This window comes from Lampetra fluviatilis, chromosome 30 (genome assembly GCF_964198595.1).
Source record: "Lampetra fluviatilis chromosome 30, kcLamFluv1.1, whole genome shotgun sequence".
Taxonomy (NCBI): Eukaryota; Metazoa; Chordata; class Hyperoartia; order Petromyzontiformes; family Petromyzontidae; genus Lampetra; species Lampetra fluviatilis.
The window spans coordinates 5567319-5583347 of record NC_136304.1 but is presented as its reverse complement, the minus strand read 5'-3'; the positions used below and the strand labels follow the sequence as shown (position 1 = coordinate 5583347).

The 16029-nt window shown below is 45.3% G+C and overlaps 1 protein-coding gene across 1 annotated transcript; it reads right to left on the bottom strand.

Moving 5' to 3' along the window:
• Positions 1–9385: 9385 nt before the first annotated feature.
• LOC144943356 (uncharacterized) lies at positions 9386–15728 on the bottom strand. The gene is made up of 4 exons (XM_078870730.1): positions 15435–15728; positions 14763–14984; positions 12694–12810; positions 9386–9639 (listed from the first exon to the last, which is right to left on the bottom strand). Exons 1-3 carry the CDS (start codon positions 15726–15728, stop codon positions 12694–12696), a joined length of 633 nt encoding a protein of 210 aa, XP_078726856.1. The 3' UTR covers positions 9386–9639.
• Between the last annotated feature and the right edge of the window lie 301 nt (positions 15729–16029).

The following is a 16029-nucleotide window of genomic DNA, read 5'->3' as shown; positions in this document are numbered from 1 at the left end:
TTATCATTACCATTGAGCGAATCGATTAGTGGTGTGAAAAATCGACAAGGTGAATTTTACTTGCTACACAGAATGCTTCTATTCAAATTTGATTGCATTCACCATATTTGTCATTTGGACATTGGCTGTACACCGGTGCAATATAACACATCGGTCCTCGTAAAACAGTCTAACATCTAAAACTTGAGCTGACATCCATCTTCCAACTGCTTCTATATTGAGAAATCATTTTGACGCACCCCGCAAGATGTTCCGACTGGGTTTGCGAATCGTGGGAAAATAAATTATAGTAACAAATTTTATTTTATTTTTTGTTCTAAGCACTGGTGTCCCACCAATACGTTCATTTGCTCCCCCCTTCTGCCCCTGCTTAGCCAGCACCCTATTTTCCTCTCTTTTAATGCTTGGCCCACCACTGTCTCCTCCCTCATCCCTTGTAGGACTTCCTCTTCCCTGAAGAACTCGACATACGGCCGTTCATGTCCAATCAGGTTGTGCACGAGCCAGAACTGTATTCGCTCTACTCAGTGATTGTGCACCACGGGACCACCACCAATAGCGGCCACTACTACTCCTACAACAAGGTGATGTTGTGCATGATAAACAAAAAAACAAATATCCCCCAAAGAGCCTTACTCGACTGTTGGTGCAAGTGCTGTTCATGAGCACCTGTCAAAGCCAGAACAACACAGGAAGGGGGTGGGTGGCCAGCACCACGCCCGGCCGCCTTTGTCCCCTGAGCGGTAATGTTTACATATTGCACCATATACTCATTTGAGGCTGAGTGGACCGAGGGAACGAGGCTCAGGACCGGTTGAGATAATCGTCACTGCTGTTAGTCTTATTTTATTTTTTGTTCTTAGCACTGGTGTCCCACCAATACGTTCATTTGCTCCCCCCTTCTGCCCCTGCTTAGCCAGCACCCTATTTTCCTCTCTTTTAACGCTTGACTCACCACTGTCTCCTCCCTCATCCCTCGTAGGAGTTCCTCTTCCCAGAACAACTCAACATGCGGCTGGTCATGTCCAATCAGGTTGTGCACGAGCCGGAACATTATTCGCTCTACTCGGTCATTGTGCACCACAGGACCACCACCAATAGCGGTCACTACTTCTCGTACAACAAGGTGGCGTGCTGCATGACTGCGTGGAAACGCCAACTCGCGGTTGCCCCTACCAATGCAAACAAGTTTTCTGAGCGGCGATGGGAGAGAGGTTCTCCCTCGCGTTAAAAATGCCAAAAAGAATTAAAAAGCACAATTACTGCTGCACAACCACATCCTGAACAATGTGATGTCCTTTTCTCCCCCCCTACCCCAATATGTGCAGTTACTACTATAGTCAGTAGATACTACTACAGTCAGTAGATACTACTACAGTTAGTATATACTGCTGTAGTCAGTATATACGACTATAGTCAGTGGATACTACTGTAGTGCCAGATACTACTATAGTCACTAGATACTATAGTCCGTAGATACTACTAGTCAGTAGGTACGACAATAGTCAGATACAACTACAGTCAGCAGATACTACTATAGAGTCAGCAGATACTACTAGTAAACAGATACTACTATAGTCAGTGGATACTACTATAGTCAGTAAATACGACTGTAGAGCCAGATACTAATGTAGTGACATAAGAAGGGAGGGGCTGCTGGGGGCTCTGGGTTCCCAGGGGGTCCAGACGCTTAAGCCTCTGGGCGCCAGGCGTTGGGTTCCCAGGCGCTTAAGCCTTTTGGCGCCGCCAACGGGGGGGGGGGCTGTGTGTGCTCTGTGGGATGTCTGGTGGCGCACACGGCCCCACCCCTCGTTGGACTAGGCATAAAAAGGGGAGCTCCCTAGACGATCGGGGCCAGTTGTAACTCAAGACCCAAGACCCACGACCAGCCATCTGAAGACCCTGGGATGTTGTGAGAGCGAGTGGTGGGACTCTGGAACTCCCGACTCTACGACCTTGGGAGGGCGAGTTCCAGAGCGTAGCCAGAGTAGAGTATCTAGGCTGTGTACCTAGGCTGTGTACCTAGGCTGTAACAGAGTATCAGGACTGTTGGAGTGTTGTGTTGTAATAAAGAAGTTACCTCTACAAGTGTCTCCGGAACCCGTTACACTAGTATAGTCAGTAGTTTCTACTATAGTCAGTAGATACTACTACTACTGCCAGTAGATACTACTATAGAGTCAGTAGATATTACTATAGTTAGTAGATACTATAGTCAGTAGATACTACTAGAGTCGGTAGATACTACTTTAGTCAGTATATACTATAGTCATTAGATACTATAGAATCACTAGATGCTACTTTAGAGTCCGTGGGTAATCCTATAAAGTTACTAGATACCAGAGGTGGGACAAAGTCATTGTTATGCAAGTCCAAGTCGAGTCGCAAGTCATCAAATTCATGACTCGAGTCTGACTCGAGTCCAAGTCACATGACTCGAGTCCACATCTCATAGGTGGGACAAAGTCATTGTTATGCAAGTCCAAGTCGAGTGGCAAGTCATCAAATTCATGACTCGAGTCTGACTCGAGTCCAAGTCACATGACTCGAGTCCACACCTCTGCTAGATACTACTATTTTATGTAGGGTGTGTAGGATTAAATGCCTACAAAATAAAAATTGGGTGAGGGGGGGGGGGGGTAAAAAGATTTTTGGAGGGGGGGGGGTCAACAATTTTGGAAACCTTTTAGATCAACTATTTACCCCCACTTTCGGTAACTTTTTGATTCAGCACTTCTGAAAGGCTCTTATAATTTTAACGGACAAATGGACAAACGGAACGTTGGCCTTTCACAAAAGCTTAGTATTTGTGTATGTATATGTTGTGTTTTTTAACAGAAGACAAATATATAAATTATACACATGAAGCAAATATTTGAACGAGTATATCTTGGGCAACTGGACAAAAACATCCGTGTAGAAATGTGAATTGCAGCCAGGTGAGCTGAATACGCTTCAAGAATTAATTTAACACTTTACTGAGGATTACAAAATACACCAATTAGTGCCAGTGGGCATCCATTGAGGCCTTCACATGTTTGTTATGCTGGTGCCCCAGACGACGCATTGCCAATCAGACAGGTATCATTGCAATTTTTCCAGTTAATATAAATTAGTAAAGCTACCAAAACTTCTTTATTTGGTCAGGACAATCAATTGTTTTACAAAGTCTGTCTCAATGTCTCCACATATGTGACGATTGGCATAATGGCCCTGGTGTTAACGTTCTGGCCACATACTCAACGTATTATATCATCAAAAGAAAGAGCTGCCGCAGTAGTTGTTGGAGCTACCCGAGTAGTATGGCTCCCCGAGTATTGGGCGGGGTTACCAGAGTATTGGCCGTGGCAACCTGTGTATTGTTCGGGGCTACTGGAGTAGTAGTGGATAGAGCTACCATAGTTGGCTGGGTTGGAAGAGTAGGTGATGCTTATGAGAAAACTGTTAATGAATAACCGCACGTGTAAACCAGTCACATGGTTAATGGCGACTCGGGAGAAATGCTGTTTGTAACATACGTGCTGTTGCATTTTACAGAGTGACGGTGCTGTTCTTCACAAGATTGCTATTAACCACAATAAATGTGTCTGCCCTCGATTTGGAGCACCTGCCCATGTCCTTCATTTCGAGTGTGCAACATATTTCAAAGCAAATTCTTAAATGTTGTTTGTATTATTAATGTACATATAAAGTCACAATTCAATGGCAATATCATATTATCAGAGTATGTGTTTTGTTTGCATTCTGACCACAAGCATTGTGGTTAATGCAAACATGATTCCTTGTAAAAGGTTTTAGTTTGGTGTTTTAGCATCTTAACACCTGTTTTGTTGCCAGAAAAAAGGGGAAAACCCTATTATCATATTTTGGTACTGGCAAAGGAGGTCCCATTATGTAAATGCTCACCCCAGCTCTCATTACTCTGATAGTGCATTGTCTTTGGGATGTACACCTTTTGGCGTCCTCTGGTCTAACACCGTTTGAGACGAGACTCAAAAGAAGCTGTCGCTGGTGTGGACCAATCAGTTTGAAGGACAATGCATATATTATCAGAGTATGTGTTTTGTTTGCATTCTGACCACAAGCATTGTGGTTAATGCAGACATGATTCCTTGTAAAAGGTTTAAGTTTGGTGTTTTAACATCTTAACACCTGTTTTGTTGCCAGAAAAAAGGGGAAAAACCTATTATCTTATCAATGACAATACATACGTGTTCATTATTGAAATGTGATAATCCACGTGATACAATCCATTGCATGGCATAAAACTACAATTTATTTATTGTAATATGCTTGTGACTTTGCTTATAACTTAAGAACCAAACATAGCAAAAGGATGAGCAATGCACAAAAAAATGTCCCTTTTAGAAATGCAACATTTTACGAGGGTGTGATTTGTCCTGGAGAATGTGCAAAAATTAAATTGCCTCAGTAGTTGCGATTTTTTGCTAGATATTAGCCCATTTCCTTCTCTGATTGCGCATATCCAGGCTGTTCTCTTGATATTACCATCTCACCCATGTGACACCACCCAGGGGGAGATTACCATCGCTCTATCTCTCCCATGTGCACGTGTTGGCCCCCCCACACTTGTTGCACTCCAGTACACGGTGTTGTTGCCCACTCCAATATGACGCATAGAAATACGAGTGTATTTAGCTGCCTAATAGATAAAACATATTTAAAATGTTATGAAAAAGGCTGCATGGCTGAGTCAACAATTTAACGATCGCCAAGAATTGCGTTTTTGGGCAAAGTTAGCAAAAAATGTTGATCCTTCAAGGTATCCAACAAGGAGTTCATTCTAAAGATGTCCACCAAACAGGTGTTTACCTAGTCACACTTCAGTCCTACATCGCATCCACCCGAGCAGCAAATATCTGAACGTGGAGCAGAACGGCCTGGTCGATGGCAGTTTTCGTGGCTCCTGGGTTGTCCCGGATGAAATTTACGATGCCCTGCAGGCACTCAGCCTAGGGAGAGGAATACAATGGGGTTACAGGCATGGGATGAAGGGATGAGTACAAATGAGAGACAAGGGGAAGCGGAATGGACAAGATCAATCTGGTGTTAAGTTGCTGGGCTGCGATCATCCCATCAGGTTAGATAATAAGGCCATCAATCAGGAAGTATTTCAGGAATTACAATCAAAATCAACTTAACTATTATGCACGCTTAAATTACAAGCATGCAAAGTGGACCACGAAAAAGTGTGCTCCGTATAGGTGACTGTCCCGGTATGCATGGACAAGCACCTTGTATTTGTCGATGTCAGCCTTGCCTGTCACGCGGTTGTACAGCTCGTACGCGACCCTGCCGGCTGTGATTGCTTGGTATGCTTCACTTGTGGTCTCCTTGCCGGACAACCAGCTCAGCAGCCCCATCTGCTCTCAGGTGTTGGATAGTGGTGGTAGATTTGAAGGAGAGTGAAAAGTTATTGGAGATGTTGGGCAGCTCAGAGGACAAAGCACGGAGTTGGTATCGCCGAGATTCTGGGTTAGATTTCACATAGCTTTGATTAAACTGGATTCTCAAGTGAAGAGGGTTTATGGTTTCAGCCCTGCTACCAATGATTGCACAAACAAGCATCACATTACATTTGGTTCTGCACTTAATTTGGTTGAATTCCAACTTCATCAAAGGGAATACAAATATTGGTTTGACCATCATAGGACAGGTTACTCTCAGGAGTGGGAAAATGCTGCCCCTGAATGTGTGGCCTAAAGGTCACTTGAAAGAATTTCAGAGGTTGCTCTGTTATATCTGCTTCTGTGAGCCATTCTCTAAAACAAATGGTTGCAATGCTTTGAGATAACAATCAGTCCCTCCAGAAAAACGCGATTATGCGATCGCATGATTCCATGCAAAATCAGCCAAAGTCCGCATATTTATGCGGGGGGCGCGTTTTTTCAAATACGCCGCACTTTCGCCGCATAAATTGCAGATTTCCGCGCGCAAAATATGCGGGCTTGCATGATTTCATAATCCCCGCATTTTCGTTGCAAAAAGTCACATATATCTTAGCAGAAAGTTGACAAATGTTGCGTTTACTTCACACAAGCGCAGCCATTTCCCCTGTTGCCATGGGAACGTTATGAAGTGACGTCACTCATTACGCGACATCATTGAAAAGCTGCAAACCCCGCGATGCCAATGAAACCATGATGAAGCCCGCAAATCTTTCTCATTTGCCAGTGGAGCATTTGAGAGGGAGGAGATGGTGGAGGGGGAGGAGATGGACACTGAGGGAGAGGGGATGGAGGATGAGGATGGTGAATGATTGGCCAGTGTTAGAGGCTACGTAGTTAGTTTTATTCAGGAGTTTATGCAACTTTACAGTTGTAAGATTGCACTTTTTTGTTAGTAGTATGTAAATTTACATTACTGTAAGACTGTACTGTTACTGTATTGCTTACGTTACTGTGCACTGAAAACACTTATTTTAACAGAAGATGTCTGTTTTGTATAGCTACCTCTGTAAAACAGGAAGCACACATTTTATTTTTTAATATTTTATTTATTCATTTTTACAGAAGTTGTAGCATATTCATTTTGTAAAGCTACAGAACTTGTTCGACTCAATGTTTTGTAAGTTTGAGCCATCTGTTTGTTAAGGTCTGAAATAAAACAAGATGAGAACTTAAATATTCCCAGCACTTTCTGTGATGTAGTATGCTTGCTTATCATAGGAAGTAATAAGAAATGACTCTTTACATTAAAGTAGTAGCCTAGTGAATAGGGTGTTGGGGGAATCACTTTTTTTTCTCTTTTTCATCAAACCGCAGTTTTTGCAAGTTCCCGCAATTTTTGCAAGTTCACGCAATTTAATCGCATAAAATTTCATAAATATCCCGCATATTCCATCGCATTTTTTAAGAAAACGTGCCGCATAATCAACGATTTTTGCCCGCAACAATCACCAAAAAACTCCGCGTTTTTCTGGAGGGACTGAACAATGTATTAATCTTATAACGTGACATCATTAGCACAATTGGGATAAAAATGGGGGAAAAGACCAATAATATGAATAAAAGTAATGTTAATGAGGACAAAGTCAGTCCTCTTAAGCAAATCATTGGCATGTAATAATTATTAATTCATTAAATTTAATAAATTAATGAGTGTAATAATCAATTATATCTACGATTCATGAAAATAATATGCCGTTACATTAGGCTATGGGAGTGAACAAATTATACATAAGTAGATTGAGGGCTGTAAATATATATTTTTACAATGAAATATGTACTCGACTATTGTGTTCCTGAAAGCCATCTTAAATATAAACATCATAGCTTATATGTGTAATGTTATTGTAAATGTGTGTATATACCAGGAGTGGGGAACCTATAGCCCGTGGGCCAAATTACAACCACGACTTCACATCACACAATCCATGAACCCATGAGGCCTTATCACGTCAAAGCGGCCCGCACATGTTATATATCCATTACTTCAAGTATCAGAGCTGCACTATTCTATTCTTGCGTATGGCAATGTTGAGGAGCTAAATGCCAACAGAGGTCTGCTACCCACGGGAGCACTTCAGGAGAAAGCTCGTGTAGTTTTGCTATCCCTCCTCCATTGAAGCTGCCAAAATAGCAGTGGTTTACTTTATGGCCCATAGTTTGTGTATCATGGCCACGACCGCACGCACTCCTGTGATTTTAATTTCCATTCATGAAAGAGATGTGCTCATTGGCCAGTTGATACAGTATTCTGATGTGGTTGATGGTTACCCGAGTATCTTCGTGTCAAAGCTAGGTGTGCAAATGTATGTGTTTATTCTGATCGTCTGCGATGTTCCACACTGTTTACCGGCGTTCTTGGCATGTAAGGGTTCTCTTGAAGTAACATGTGACTGTTAACGTGCAGATTGCTCGTGAAAAGACTTCAAATTCCTATTCTGCCCTCATTAAGGCAAAGATTCCACACTGATGGTGTACAGAACCAACCCAATGGCAGTGCATCAGTACCTGCTGGAGGAGCTCTGCGTTGGACAGACCCCAGGAGGCATCGAAAACCTTGTCCATTCTTCCACAGTTCTACCAGACCCACGCAGTACGTACTTTGGTTGAGTACAGATGCATCGTTTCATCGAATAATATCATACAAAGGCTCACAATACATGCAGCGAATAGAGTAAACATGAAAATGTTCAATGTATGTGAAATCTAAATAGGGAAACCATATCCAACATTACTTCGGCTAATGGAGTAAGCAAGGGTACAAATGGAGACGTAACAAAAGCAAGCAACAATAGAAACGAGATGGAAAAAACGAAACAAAGACTATTATGAATGACTTTATCGGATCACCGTGGTGGTTAGGTAAATCATTACGCTCTCAGTACATAGTGCTGGTGACGACATTCGACTAAGTCAACTCCAAATGTTTTGCACAGTTTAGTCCGCAGCCCAAGGTGTCATGCCACAGGTTAAGTTTGAACTCGACAGAAAAATGTTAAATTGTACACGGCCGAGTTCACAGCTGTACAGTAGCCATACACAAGCAATTCTACAATGTATGATTTCTCAGTTTCTCAGTTGCATTCATTAGGTATAGCCCTGTGAGCCATTCGGCTCTTGAATCGGGTGCAACCGCAACAAACAAAAACACATCTTAAAGTGACTATGTGCAAACAGAAAATCCAAGAAAAGACAGCAAAATATTGCAGAAAAAGCACCGTACACCAACACTGTGTGCAAAAATCCCAGTGGGTGAGGTGGGTTTCTTATATTTTCCATCCAATATAAATATTCCGATTGTGATCATGAAGCCAATCGCCGACACAGGACCTCGCTGGTACGACGGCCATTCACCGATACGGCCTCTCCCTCATCCAGCACAGGTACCTCGCTGAATACAACAGCGAGATAAATAGCCTTTGATAGCCCCCGATAGCTGCACCTCCTACATCTCCTCGTTGACAGCAAAGCACAGATGCACACCTTCGTCAATGGTGCAGCGACAATCGTCAATCGTCTTCCCCTTTCGCGGCAGGCAGCTGAGGCCACAGCAGAGCGGACGAGGCAGTCGAGGCTTGGTTGGAGGGTGGATCGATCCAAAGAGAATCGATGACTGAAGAATCGATTCCCGATGGCGCCCACGGCAAGGTGTGCGTAATCGATTCCAGTTGTATTATCAAATCGAGTCGATTTCAAATATGGAAAAGTAAATTTCGATTGAAAGCTTTCGTGACTGCAGGGATTCATCTTCTTGGTTCTTTCGGTAAAGTCACGTAGAAGGGAAGTAATAAAATAATAAAAATAAAAGATAATAAAACAATTCTCACGACTTTTCGGCAACAACGCAAGCAGCCGTCTTCAGGTGAAGAATGAGACACTGCCAAGCTAGGAGCTTATATATAAGCCGAGTTGGAGGTGGAAGAAGAGAGCCTTAACAAAAGAATGTGCATATCAAGAGGAATTTAGCATATTCATGGGAAATGCGTAGGAGGTGGGCGGGGGGGTTTCAAAGTCATATTATGCCCATGCATTATGCAGGATCAGCAGCACCAAAGGGAGGGGGGGGTAGCATTAACAAAGGGAGGGCATGTTAATAGTATGTAGAAGCAATGAAACATGTGAATGGGAAAACGGTGGCAGGAGATCCGCAGCGGAGCAAATATTGCATTCCCTGTGGAGAACACAAGATACACAGTTAATGCCAGTGAGTGGACTGCGGTCTGAAAGTCACCATAAACGTGAACAACAATCAGTTAAGATCCGAAGTGGTTTATTACGTCCTTCCAATGATTGCTGAGCCAGAATCCATCTTCTCGGTTGAAATTGTCTCTGTGTTTGTATATGTGGATCGCCTCATGAACGAATCTCTCATGGTAGCCAGATGGCTTGCAGAGAACCTCTATCTTGGAGAAGTCAATGTCATGTGAACCCATTGAATTGTAACAGTGATCTGCCACGGCTGAGGTGTTTGTCCTACCGTGTTTCAGGTCAGCTTTATGTTCACGGATGTGGTCCGAGACATGTCGTTTGGTTTCTCCAATGTAACTGCTACCACAGAGGCAACTTAGTTTGTAGACGCCAGGGTACTGTATGTCTGGAACCACGTTCCAAGTACTGTACGCGATTATTGTTGTTGTATTTATTACTGATTAATTTAATTGGCAGTCGTTATACATTCCCCTTGTTCGTTATCGATTTAGGTATTAAATGTCACTTGTTACGAATCCTAGGCCCCGTCGAATGCATATAACTGTGCGTTGAACTTACTACATACCTTATCAGTGCCTATCTTATTACAGACCAATTAAGATATTATTGGTCCTTTGTAGGATGAACGTTGAGATTTATAAGGGAACGGGATGACCAATGAGATCTGAATTGGTTGGCACAGATAAGGGGTTGATAGTTATGTGAACTTGCCCCACGTGGCTGTCCGTTAACAGCCCCCCACTCCACACCCACGAGCTGTAGGAGCGGTGGGGGGGGGGGCTCTGTCCACTCAGTGGCGCTGACAAGGCTCACACCACTCAGCAGTCAGCACCGCAAGTGTCGAGGAGTCCCATCCTCGCAGCTCCCCAGTGCCGGATTATCCCAGTAGCAACACATTCCTGCGGAGGGAGCTGGTAGGAACGTTGGGTTGCTCGGTCAATGGCCAGGGTCAACGGCGGCGTGGTGCATTCCGCAAATATGCCCGACTGTGAGGGTGGGCACAAGCCGGCGTGAGTAGGTTAAACGTTGAGTTTTATAAGGGCACCACGGGGTGACCAGCCCCTCCCCACCCAGCCCCACCCCTCCCACCCAGCACCACCCAGCCCCTCCCCACCCAGCCCCTCCCTCCCCACCCAGCCCCTCCCTGCACGACGGACACAATAATCCCCTGTGGGCTGGTGTAACCTGGCGGTTCCTACCAGTAAAAGTAGCTACACGTGCTACCCGCACTTTCAAGGGCCCCGCGCTAAATGCTTTCAAGCTATCAATTCCGGTTCTGTGATTCTGCACTTGCTCTATTACTATAGTACTATACTGCCTTCAACTTTTATGAATGACTGGGTGTTTGTTAGCGATTTGTCGTATTATCTGGCTGTATAGCTAATGAATACATAGAATTACTTTACTAAGCGAGTTAAAATTGTGTTTTATTTCATTTAGGACCCCTTTATAATGCTACAGGCCCTGCACTAGCTTAATCCGGCACTGCACCTCCCCCCTATTATAAAGCCCCACAACTTCTTAAGGACCTTTGCATGCCTCCGATGTCCAGCATACTTCGTGACACGTGCTTGCCAGTCAGCAGGTGTCGGTGGTTGTCGAATAGTATCCGACCTAAGTAAAAAAAAATTCTGCTGCAGCATTGTGGGAAAACCCACAACTGCTCTACATATCAACTGGAGTCCCCGCAGTAGTGCGATCCGTTTTTTGCCCTGAAAGGTTGGAAATGTGGCCACCGTTATAATTCGTGGCAGAATAGCAGCATGACAACTGCTTTCCACTTTCACCCTTGTTATGGCTCATAGGCAGACGCACAACAATATGGACACGTTGCTCGACTGCCATGAAGTGGGTCAAGTGATACGAACCGAGAGCCATCTTCACCAACTGTGGTCTCTCTTGAGGCGGAAGTAGCACGACAAAGGATTGAAATACAAGCAGGGCTTCATTTCTAGCTCATTTAAGATCGCTGGTACACCGAATTGGTATGCGACTTTACAGCCACAGCCATAGAGATCTACTGGATGTGATGTGCCGGTTGGACAAATATTTAACGGGTCGCTGACCAGAAGACATCCGGCTGAAATTAAGCCCTGCATGAATGGCACTGGAGTCGACTGTCATGTTATAAACTAACCAAGGATAAGAGTGGCCACTCGTGTGTGAAATTGTCGTCAGCGCTGCCGTACTTAAACCAGATGCTGCAGATGCCGTTCACGAAAATAAAATAAAAAAATACTAGTTTGAAACTTCATTCGATTGTAGGCCCCAAATCTGCAGTCCTACGTTGTACTGTACATATATTGTACCCAGGTGTGCTTTTAATTGAGCACATGAACGTACATGACATAAGACGCTTTCCGATTTTGTACAGATCGTCATTACATTTACAGAATAAACTTACATAAAAAAAACTCACGTATTATTGTATACCTACTATGGCCGTCTGCTCATGTGGCATTTATAAGGTCTACCTTGCAGTAATGTAATTAAATTTCTACCATGTATATCAATGCCACCTGTGACAATCACCCAGAATGTACCCGATCTCGGAAGCCAAGCAGACTTGAGCAGGATAGTGATAAATAGGTGGTCATGCCAGCTTGTTAAAAACTTTGGGGCTACATGCAGCAAGATCCACACTTCTGCACTTTTATGATTCCCACGTTTGGTCCCTGCCTTCAAACCACACTGATCAGAATGGTGAAGTATGGTCAGATAATCATACCAGTATGCAGAGGCCCTCGTACTAATCGATTATTGAATGCAACTGTTGAGGGTGCCGATGATTTCCTAGAGCGGTGCTTTTCATTGCAATTCCCGTGGGCCACTGGTGGCCCCTGATGGCCTTTAGTGTGGCCTCTAACGTGCAGCCCCCGACAGTACACAAATGAGAATTTTTCATCGTGCTGTCAAATCCCAATGGTTTCAAATACGTGGGGACCAGCACACTAATGATGTGTTATCAGTGAACGTAGCCCCCCCCCCCCTCTGGAAATTAGAGAAAAACACTGGCCTAGAGCATGAAGATTGGGTCTGGGACGTGACCACCTTCCTCCACCAACTCGTGTTCCACGGCGGCCTCGATCTGCATGCACACCCACTGCGTCCACGGATCATCCACGGGCGCTCCCTGCGGGAAGGTCATTCCACTTTGTAATATTATACAGTAATTACCGGTGGTCGATATTCATTAAGGAGTTACAGCCAAAGAAGAGGAACATGCCAAAAGAGAACTTGCATCGCGCAAATGGAGCGATTACATCGGCTCGTGCGCACGTGGCGAGATGCGTTGTGACATTTAACATCGCTCGCGGTCCTGTAACGGCTTCGGGAGGGGCCCTTCATTCAGTCGTAAATAGATCATGGCTGCTGATGGAGACTCGTCTTGCCAATTATTTGTCCAAGAAAGCATCACCGAGTTTATTCAGGAGGTTGCTGCATCTAGTTGTTTGACCTATCCCATTCAAACGTGTTTTGGCTTCATGTGGACGAAAACCCAGATATCTGGGAGAAAGCTCACCACACAAAACCAGGTGGTGGCAACTCAAAACCTTGACACAGATGGGATCTTAATCCGAATGTTGTACTGCCATCACTGAGCGAAGTCAACCCTTGCAGCCGCAACACCCCTCATTAAGATGTTCAGCAGTGTGTATGAAGCCACAGCCTGCTGATGAGACAGGCGACCCGAAACCCCATACACAGCTTACCCGCATATACCAATGCTCCTGCGTGAATAGCATTCGTCCAAAAAGGCAAATAGGCTGATGGACTCACGTGTGTTTTTACTTGTATGGTCGAGACGCAAGTTTGAATTTTATCAGTAAGGTTCGCCTCCATTAGGCAGTGGCTTTCGACCGCATTTGTGTCACAAGGACCATGAGAAACCCCACCCAAGCGGGAGGATAAATAAGGGACTCAAAAAGCTCCGCGATTCAAATCCATTTGATAAACGCTGCCCTCTCCTGGTAGCTCACCTGAAGTGGCATAACTTTTAAAACGTAAAAATACATCACATTTAATGGCCACGATGACGAATCATGCTAATTACGCAGGAAAGTCACATTCAGTCTCGAGATTACTTATCAGGAGGGTTCTGGTGCGTTGGGACGTTTTGCAAATCGCATTAAGTTTGGCTTCACGTGAAAGGAATACTGGGAGAAAACAACGCGTAACACGAGGGTAACGTGTGGGGTTTGTATCTGCACAGGCATCTCCTTGCATCCTCGGGAGTAGAGTCGATTTGGGACTGGACAAATCTGCGTGATCCACAAACCCCTTTTCCCTCAATAAAAAATCAAACCGTATGATCACGCGTGTGTGTGTGTGTGCCATGATGATAATCGGCGGCGATTCCGCGTCCGCTCGACGTTGCAGAGGATTTACGTTTCGATTCCAGCGGACGCCCCGATAATGATACCTCTGGAGTATCAACTACAATAGGTTAAAATGCATTTTTCAATACGCAGTCTGCTTCACAGTCCGCATCCAAGATCCCCCGTGGCGTTATTCGCAAGCGTGAAGCCATTGTGCGTGCCGACGTTATTCTCCAAATGTGTTACTTTAAAAAGATACCCGCGATTGAAATCATATGGCAATCATCACCCCCACAGACTGCAAAAACGTGGTAGGACCCGCCTGAAAAAGAATTGATTATTGGGTAAACAAGCGTTATGGCAAAACATAATTTCGAGGATGAGTATGATTAACTGTTAGGGATGACCAATTGATGGCGAGGTTCAATCGTCAATGCAGCTGATGAAGAATACGAGTCCGATCTCATCAGATCAGGTAGCTAAGCAGGTTTCAATCAGGATAGGGCTTGTACGGACGACCACTACTACGCACAAACAGGTGTTATTTGCTGCTGCGCGGCTGCGTAAAAAGTCGTTCTGTACTTCAATGCATCCACGTACATGCTGCCCGCCTTTTACCCCGCACCGACCAGTGTGGTGAAGTATGGTCAAACAACCCCCACGCCCCGCGCGGCGCATAGAAGCGCTCATCCAACAGTTTATTGATGACCGATTGACGTTAGTCGTGTGTGGCGTGTCGATCAAAATATTTGATTCATTTTCTCACCGCTCCCACCGATTTCTTGCGCCGTCTCCTCGCGGCGCCTCGGGGTGTCCGCGGAGGAGAGCTCCAATAAACTTCTGCTCCCTCCCGGTTCCTCGCTGCCTGCCGGGCCGACCAACTCGGCGGCGAGAGCTCTTGGGTCACGGGCCCGCGGGCACGGCCTTTGAAATCCCCACGGGAGTCCCACGTCCCGTGCCCGAGATCCGCCGTCGCCTTCGTCTCCTCCTACATCCCCGATGGTCGCGTTGCGCTGCTGCGCGAGGCGATGGTGGAGCCGTGCCCGGAGGTGAACTCGGCCGCGGGTGCTTTGGAGAAGGCTCGAGGTGGCGCGTCGGCGGGTGGCGAGCTGCGCGTTTCGACGGAAGAGACGCTGAAGTCGTCGTTGAAAAAAATGTCAGGGTCATTGTTGACGTTGCCGTTGTCGCACTCGCCGGAATGAACGCTATGATTTCCACCACCATCGTCACCACCTTCACCATTGCGATTTCTTTCAAACTCTGCAACATTTCTGTTTTTGTCAGCAAAATCAATGTCGTCACCATCACCACCGTCAACATCATTACCACGAACATTGACACCGTCTTCTTCATCACCACCGCCACTTCTGCCATCATCATCATCACCACCGTCACCATCAACAACATCGCATTTTCCTTGGAACTTGAACGGCGGCACGACACGTCTCCCGAATCCGTCTTCTTCCAAGGGGGCCTCCTTGGCTCGTTCCAAAGGCGGAGGAGACTGCAGCGAGCCTCCACGAGCCAAACGGACACCTCCCTTCACCACGGGAGCCCCTTTCAAGGCGCCTGTTGTGTGCCCGTGTGCTCGAGTTGCAACGCTGTGGTCCGCCGTCAAATCCCCGTGCTCCAGGATTTCAACCACGGGCGACAGAGGCTTTGGAGAGCCCACCCAGAATCGGCCCGCCCTGGGAGACGCGTCGGAGCGAGAGTTCTCCAAACACCTGGCCATTGCGTCGTTGTTGTTGTTGCTCGCGGAAAGTAATTTAAAAGTTCGTGAATTAAATCACTAAACGACAAGCCTCTTTTTCACGGACTTAAGTCAATGCTTGTGAATCCAAATGTAATGTGATACGCATGAACGGTTATTAAGCTATACTACTGAAGTATGGGGCATATAACAGTCTGTGCTAATAAGTAAGAAAAATAAATAATCTTTATCTTGTTTTTGAATCCCGAAACATTTTTGATCGGAGATTGAATTGGGTCAGCCTGAAGCACTGCATTAATTTAAACACCGCGCAAAATACTTG

Excerpts from the sequence above, each read along its gene's own strand:
- LOC144943356 (XM_078870730.1), bottom strand. The coding sequence starts at position 15,728 with ATGGCCAGGTGTTTGGAGAACTCTCGCTCCGACGCGTCTCCCAGGGCG. Across the intron at positions 14,985-15,434 it reads ACGGATTCGGGAGACGTGTC|GAGGAGACGAAGGCGACGGC; the intron begins GTGCCGCCGTTC and ends TCGGGGATGTAG. Across the intron at positions 12,811-14,762 it reads GCAAGAAATCGGTGGGAGCG|GGAGCGCCCGTGGATGATCC; the intron begins GTGAGAAAATGA and ends ACCTTCCCGCAG.